At 41.4% G+C, this 8,281-nt stretch overlaps 1 protein-coding gene across 1 annotated transcript; it reads right to left on the reverse strand.

Annotated features, from left to right (window-relative positions):
- Positions 1–1,660: 1,660 nt before the first annotated feature.
- On the reverse strand, positions 1,661–2,262 carry LOC310688382 (small ribosomal subunit protein mS38-like). Its single transcript, XM_083464713.1, has one exon. The coding sequence runs from the start codon at positions 2,223–2,225 to the stop codon at positions 1,695–1,697; it is 531 nt and encodes a 176-aa protein (XP_083320839.1). The 5' UTR covers positions 2,226–2,262; the 3' UTR covers positions 1,661–1,694.
- Between the last annotated feature and the right edge of the window lie 6,019 nt (positions 2,263–8,281).

The raw sequence follows: 8,281 nt of genomic DNA on the forward strand, positions 1-8,281 counted from the left end.
AAAGCCTGCCAGAGGCACATTTTAACTGGTTGGCAGTGAGAGAAGTCAGGTGCCGGATCTATAAACATCTTTGGCAAAGAGAGAGAGGGGGAAAGAGAGAATAAATACTCTCCGTAACAGGGAATCAAATTATGGGATTCACTGCCACAAGCTACTGGTTTAAGGCTGTTTCTGCATTAATCCGCATGGTGATTTATATTTAAATATATATATATTTTTAAAAATACTTACTGCTTGCTTGTAAGGAAACCTCTAAAAGGTTAACAACAATATAAAACAGAACATTAAAATGTTCAACTAAAAAAGTTCAAAATGGCGTATAAAAACATTGAAAAGTGTTCTGGATTACTAATCAAGATTAAAGACTGTCTTGCTTCAATTTTCACCTTTGCTACCTCAGGTTAGAATTACCAATCCTATGCAGGTCTACTCAGAAATAAGTCCCAGTGGATTCCCTGGAGTTGTTATCAAATCAATATATGGGGGTTGTTTCTTTATTAGTACGACTGACCAATACAGCTACTGTACTGGAAAGCAAGTGAAAGCAATTCCTTTCTGACTTTAGTGTGCTGAGAAATCTATTTACCAATGCAGACTTTGAGCATACAGGAAGACAGCATGGAACAGGCAATATTAATCCCCAAGAGACATCACTGTAGGTATCTAGTACGTAAACACATTTTCTTATTACCACCACCACCGTTTGTTAAACCAGATATTGACTCTACCTCTCAGTTTTCTGATAACTCTTGAAAACAATGTACTACATTTCCAAATTTAAAATGTGTCCTAGCAATGGATGTGGAAACAAGATGATTACCGTATTGCCTCGCCAGTAAAAAGTAGGGGAGAAGGGATTTGCTCATAGTATAGATTTGTGGGACAACAAATGATAACACAGACTTTATTTTAGGGTTGTGGGTGTTTCGAGAGGTTATCTGTCAAAGCAACATGTTTCATGGGCACATAAGCCGGTTCACTTGAAATTAGAACCGAATCTCTCCCTTCATAACAATTTGGCCAGCGTTGCATCAGAAGAGGCTTTTTTATGCCTGACGCTGCACAGAGCACCATTAAAAAGGGAAATTGATCCTATTGTTTTGGGTGCAATTAAGATTCCATTGTTGCAAAGGATTTAACGGATGAAGATTGTGACAGGCTTTTGTCAGCAGCTAACGCTAAAAATTAGTGATGAATCTGAACCAAACTGCTTTAGACTATGAGAACATTTTGGTCCAGGGTTGACTCAATTACATCGCTCAGAGCCATCTCCTTCTATGCACAACCACACAATACACATACAAGAACTGTCCGGTGTTCTGCCACATCCTCTCCAAGGACATGACATGTCCCTGGAGTACCGCTGTGCCCTCTCCAAGTACTTTTTGTTCTCTTACCTCTGCGGCTCAAACTGCATGTGGAGCGGAGCACTGCGATTCCTTCCTCTGCAATTTTATTTTCTTTCTTTCTTTCTTTCTTTCTTTCTTTCTTTCTTCCTTCCTTCCTTCCTTCCTTCCTTTCCTTTCCTTTCCTTTCCTTTCCTTTCCTTTTTTCTTTTTTGCTTTAAATATTGTTTAATTAAAAAAAACAAAACCTCATGGCGATGTCAATCGGACTTCACATTCTTGAGATATATCTTGGGTGCCGTCCATCCCCTTCCTCAGTCCGGCTCTCCTCCAGACATGTTCCAGATCTCATTCAAACCCTTTTTGTTTCCTCCGGCGCCGACCTTCCCTTACCTTCTTCCGCAAAAACTTCCTGTACTTGTGTCTGTTAATCTTCCTTATCCGGATCTTCAGAACGTTCTTGCATTCCATTTTGCCCCGGTTCAGCTCGCCTCCCCCCTCTTCGCTGTCATCCTCAGCCTCTGCACCTTGGGAAGATGGAGGGAGATCATACTGATGGTTGGGTTCATAGTCTAGCTTCTCATAAACATTGACGGTGCCTCCACGTTTAGGGAGGACATAATGGACCATCAGCCAGCTTTCAAGGAGGGAGATTGACATCTTCCTTGGCACCAGGATTTCTTCCAGCTCAGGGTCCAACGCGTACCACTGCTGGGGTTGGGCTCCATTTCTGTTTGAAGGAAGTGTGCTGTAACTTGCAGAAGCGAGTCTAGGAACCAGAAGCGAGATGGCTGATCTCGACAGAATGCGTTCTGCAAATCGAGAAGCCCTCGCTATCTGAGACGTCAGTCGTGGTAGCAGCATACTGGAGGACCTCATCCACAAGGGCTTACCATCCCATTCACGATGATGGGGGCTGTTTTGTTTTCCACCTGGGTGAAGAAGGGCACTCAGAGAGGCTGCTTAACCCTGCCGCTTCCTCAGCTCAATATCACTTATGCGCCGTCAGGATGTGGTGCAGCAAGGGCAGAAGCTTGGACGTGAAGACCAGTGCTCAACAGCCCAGAGCTCTCTCACACACACAAAAATCACCACCTAGAGCAGGCATAGGCAAACTCCAGCCCTCCAGATGTTTGGAACTACAATTCCCATCATCCCTGACCACTGGTCCTGTTAGCAAGGGACGATGGGAATTGTAGTCCCAAGCATCTGGAGGGCTGGAGTTTGCCTGTGCCTGACCTAGAGAGTGGCAGATGATGGAAGCAGCAGCAATCTTGTAGTGGCATGTGTATATTGGTGCCCAGGGCATGTTGTGGTGCCAGTAGCAGCTGCAAATGGCTCCTCGGAGGCCAGATTTGCTGCCCTGCCCCATGTTGCCTCCACAGCAGCTTCTCAGTGAATAGGAGGCACCGCTGGCCACCTCCCACCCTAGGAAGAAATGGTGGGGGCTGCCCTCTGAGGTCTTCTAGGCTCTTCCCAGCATGGCTGAGAGTGTTTGTTTTATAAATACATTAGGAACACACAAGAGCCAGTGTGGTGTAGTGGTTAAGAGCGGTAGACTTGTAATCTGGTGAACCGGGTTCGCTTCCCCGCTCCTCCACATGCAGCTGCTGGGTGACCTTGGGCTAGTCACCCTTCTCTGAAGTCTCTCAGCCCCACTCACCTCACAGAGTGTTTGTTGTGGCGGAGGAAGGGAAAGGAGAATGTTAGCCACTTTGAGACTCCTTAGGGTAGTGATAAAGCAGAATATCAAATCCAAACTCTTCTTCTTCTTCAAGGAAGTGCCTTATGCGGAGGTTGCATTCAGACAGGATTACTGTGTTAATTTTCTTGGTTATTGTGCTAATGCTTCTATGTCAGTGTTTAACAGATGGGCGGGGTACAAATAATAATAATAATAATAATAATAATAATAATAATAATAATAATAATAATAAAAAATAATTAACTTTCCTTTTACATGGCATCACCTGTTCCGCTATGGATTCCTGGCACTTTTTTTAATCAATATGCTGCTATGTCATGCTAAATTTCACTGCCATAGTTTCTCTGGCTCTAAATCAGACATAAGGAATATAGAGTTTGCAGTCCTAATTGGACTGAAGCTGTGAGGTGCTGGGTCCCATTGAAGTCAAGTGGAACTTCTGAGTAGACGTGATTTAGATTGCTCTGCACCATGATCTGGTGTGACATCTGGATCAATAAGATTGGCTTGTAACTTGTTGGCAAACGATGTTAAGAAACTATGCTTTATTATTACTCCTACTACTACTACAACTTATTACCTGTCTCTTATACAAAGGTCCCAGGGAGAGTCATAACATTAAAACACAATCTTAATATTAAAATACAATATTACACAATATTAAAACACTTGAAAATAACTTAAAATTACAAAAAAAAAAAATGAGGTGAGTCCTTAAAATATACGTCTCAAGTGTCAAAAGCCAAGGTAAATAGGCTCAAAGCGAGTTTGCAACCATTCGTTGGGTGAGATGACCAGAGCATTTTTGCACCAGAATGGCAGTGGACTTATGAAACTGGGTGCTGCAAGACTCAAAACAAAAGCAGGCAAGCAGCTCAGAGTCATAGCTTGCCTGTTGTCCTTTGGGAAGCTCAAACCACAGTATGGCTTTGAGCAAACGATGGCTGATGCAAAAATATGGTTTGGCATGATGTCTAAACTGAGCCTGCAGGTCTTGGTGAAATGATAGAGGCTGCTGGAAATCCAAAGGGTGACAAAACACGGAACAGCCTGGGCTTGAAAACTGCACGCCAATTTGGTAGTAGCAACTCTATTTGAATCTGTCTCTTAGCAGCGCCTGCCAGCCTCCGGTTAGGCTGTGTCACACTTTGCTTTGCACTTGATGTATTTTAATGCAAGGGGAAAGCTGTAGTCCTCTCTTCTCAAGCTTGCCATTGTAGCATATTTGACAATTATGGGTGAATGTTAGCCATCTGTAAGGATATGATGCTGTTGTAATAGCTTCTTGTCAGTGGGCTCAGGCATTGTACAACCATGCAAATTGGAACCTCCAATTGCCCGGACTTCCAGGACCCGTGAACTTTATTCTCCAATGATCAGGCAGTTATCCTGGCACTCCTAGATTGCTGAGAGGGAAAGACAGCAAACACACTTTTTTCTATGTGTATCAAAATGACATTTACTTGATGCTTAATGTCTAGCCAAACTCTGTACTAAAAACCAGTGTTGATGATCGGAACACCATAGATGTTTCCAACAACATTTGGTACAACCAGGATTCGGGTCTGTAAAACGCTAGCCTTATTTTTATTTTTATTTTTTTGCAGATCGGGTTCGGGTTTGGCTCCAAGTATGGAGAGCCTGTTTCTCCTAGTCATGTCACTGCAATGTAAATCAAGAATTTTTTATTAAATTGGAGTAGAAGGAGCCTGTAACTCTACAAGGCATTTTAAAAGTGCAATTTACAACTGAACTGAGGCCCAGCAACAAATTAATTCAAATAAACACTAATGTAAGGGTGGAGAAGCTCAGGTTCTGGACTAGAATGTGGACCTCCAGTCATCTCAGCCTGGTCCTTGCAACTCTCCTCAGCTCACACACTATCTCTCCAGGCCACCTCCTTGCCTGGCCTGGCTTTGCACATTCCTCATGTGATTTTGCCTTGTTGGACTGTGTTGTTGAACTGTAATAATGCCTTTTGCTTCACAGCAAAAGTTTGAGGATGTGCAGAAATTAGTCAACTGTACAAAGGTAAAAATTACACACATTGCCCTGTATACTTTTGCCTCAGACCCCATACACCACTGCCAAGTGGCTCCTGGAAAGTTACCCAGAATGGAATGTGGCCCTTGGGTTTCAAAATGTTCACCACCTCTGCTCCCATGGGTTGTTTCTTTGCCTGCTCCTAGATCTATTCCACCTCAAACTGAGTTTGTTAAGAACAGTTGTGGGCCTTTACAGGGTGCCATTCCCTGAGCTTCAGTTAAATCATCTGGGTTTGGGGGACAAAGTGGGCAAGTGCAATCCAGCAAATGTGTGTGCAAATAATAAAAGAAAGAGTTGGTGTTGTATTTGCTCATACAGTGGTACCTCAGGTTACATACGCTTCAGGTTACAGACCCAGAAATAGTACCAGGGGTTAAGAACTTTGCTTCAGGATGAGAACAGAAATCGTGCTCCGGTGGCGCGGCGGCAGCAGGAGCCCGCATTAGCTAAAGTGGTGCTTCAGATTAAGAACAGTTTCAGGTTAAGAATGGACCTCCGGAACGAATTAAGTACTTAACCTGAAGTACCAGTGTATAGTAATAAGAGACTGGACATCCTGTGAAATGGTATGGCATGTTAGCATCCCTTTGTTCCATTCAAGTTCTATGATTCCTTGAGTTGATGCACACAGCCCATTTGCCATATGCAATTCTGGCAATGGTCAACTGCACACTGGCTGCTTGCCAGTTTTACTGAATTTAAGCCTACCTTGCAGAGACTATACTTTGGCAACTGTCTAGCCACACCACCATCTCTGCTTTCTTATCTACCATTGTAGCATCCCTTGTCAGAGATGTCCTTTGAACCAGGGGGTCCCTTATAGCAGATTTCAGTACAGAAATAGCACATTTACTACTCACAATGAAAGAAATAACCACACAATAATAAATAGGCATCGTTGTTGAGTTATGCTGTCCATCTAGTGTGAAGGTCCCCTCCTACCTGGTAGGGTTTCCAAACATAGCTGGGCCTCTCAGCATCACGGGGGTGACTCTATCTATCTATCTATCTATCTATCTATCTAGTCAGTACATTAAGGTTACCAGTTCTTTTTCAGTGAATCTGGGGACACTTTTCAACTTCAATGGATTTTGTATGGGGACTGATTTGTAAATCTGGGGACTGTCCCGGGGAAACGGGGACATCTGGTAACCTTACAGTACATATATATAAATATATATATATATATAGTCACAATTCAATGCTCCCCTTAGCCAGGTGTACAGCCTGATCAGTTATAAGGCAGATTCCCATGTTCATAAATAAATGTGATTGCTTCCACATCCCTGCTGAATGGTTTCAAGTTTGCACTGATGTGAAAGCAAGTAGTTCTCTCTTTCCTCCATTGACCAGGTGGTTGTTGAAACAGATTTTCAATCTGTGTCCAAGTCTGGAAACCTAAGAAGTGCCAAACTTTAATGAGACCTTATTGTAGTGAGCCGCAAAGATGCTCGGTAATACCTTTTAGGACCAAACCCTTCCGTCACAAGTCTTCCTGACAGTCAGGCTGTCTCATCGTTAAGTCTCTGTTAAAATGAAACTCCGTTTACAGCCAAAGTTTTCCGAGTTGCCAATCAAGTCTTGTTATTGACTGACCCTATTAACAAGATTTCATTTGGGGGGAAATAATCTTGCCATGAAATGTGCTTGCAGCGTATTTCTTCGTCTCTTTATTGTTACTAGCTCCACTCTAACTTTCAAAATTCATTATTAACAAAGGTTGTATTTAAGATTCCTCTGTCTACTGCTTAACAACACCCAAATTAGCCTCGACGGAATTAACTGTAATTAAGGACATTGTGAAATATGGTTGGGGCAAACAGAATTACACTGTATTACTTTATTAATAATATTCTTTAACTACACTGTAAATTGCTATTAGGCCTGCATATTACTGCCTAGATATGGAAATAGTCTTTTGCTATGCTAATCTAACACAATTTTCTTTTAAATGTAAACAAATTATACTCTATTAATATGCTGTTCTACTTACATAGTTAATTATTGTAACAGTAAGGAATAAAATTGTTCTGCTTTTTCTATTTCTGATGGAAAAAGGGCTACATAAATAGTTTAATAGGGAACTAATTATGCAAAAAATTTAGATGCCTAAAATGTGTTTGTAATTACATTAAAATGGTCTTCTGTTCAAATATTGGAAAGCCTGCTAATTGGAGGCTAGCTGGAAATTTAAATATTGTGAATCAATGATTTTAATACAGTACTTTGTTTGGTTGCGTTTCTGTTCATATTTGTCTTTGGAAATGAAGTGAATATTTAATGGTGTTTAATAAGTGGGTTTTTTGAATTTCATACCAATGAAGTTGGTAAGTGGCAGGCGTGAATTTTAAACATCCACGCTGTAGCATTATCCTTAATTTAGACTCAGGGTGTGTCAAACTGCTCAAAATTCCAGCAATGAAAACAACAATACAAATAACTCAGAAAGTTAAGTTGGTGGGAGAATGGGAGAGTGGGGGAGAGAAAGATGAGGGTGACTGAATATGTCAATTTCATTTTCTCTCTGTTTCCTATTTATTTATTTTTAAGTCCTCATTAAAATTCACCAGCATTTTAGTGCGAATTTCTTCCGACATATACATCCTGGTATGCAATTTTGCCTAATGTGTACACTCTTCTTTTTGCAACCAATTTCCCCTAATAAAAAAAAGGATTTTATACTTTCTCCAACATCTGCATTTTATGCCCACATTTCCCTAACCGAGTTATTTTGGTGCACATTATCTGGCCAGAGAGCAGCATCACAAAATTCAGAGAAGCACAGATTTGAAAGGATTGCTGTGCTTCAGCTCACACCTTGTTTCGAAAAGTACAAATCAGGTAGGTTTGCACTAAACTTGAACCAAACCAAATTTATTCCCTCAGCCCCGCAAGAGAACAACAGAGAGAGTAGTGTGGATATAGACCAAAATAAAAATAAAAAATGCACTGAAAAATTCAACAGTAGCTTGCAAATTTGCAAATTTCTAACTTGCATTTGATAAAACCACCTTAGCCTAGTACCTGCCCGTTGTCAGAAGAAATATATATATATATATAGAGAGAGAGAGAGAGAGAGAGAGAGAGAGAGAGAGACATCCATTCATTCCTCTGTCCTAACAACTGGCTATCCATAAGGAAGCTAGCTTCTTAGGAGGCCTGCAGATCAACATTTTCATTCTAA

The sequence above is a fragment of the Podarcis liolepis genome, assembly GCF_965112155.1.
Source record: "Podarcis liolepis genome assembly, chromosome: 11".
NCBI classification, from domain to species: Eukaryota; Metazoa; Chordata; class Lepidosauria; order Squamata; family Lacertidae; genus Podarcis; species Podarcis liolepis.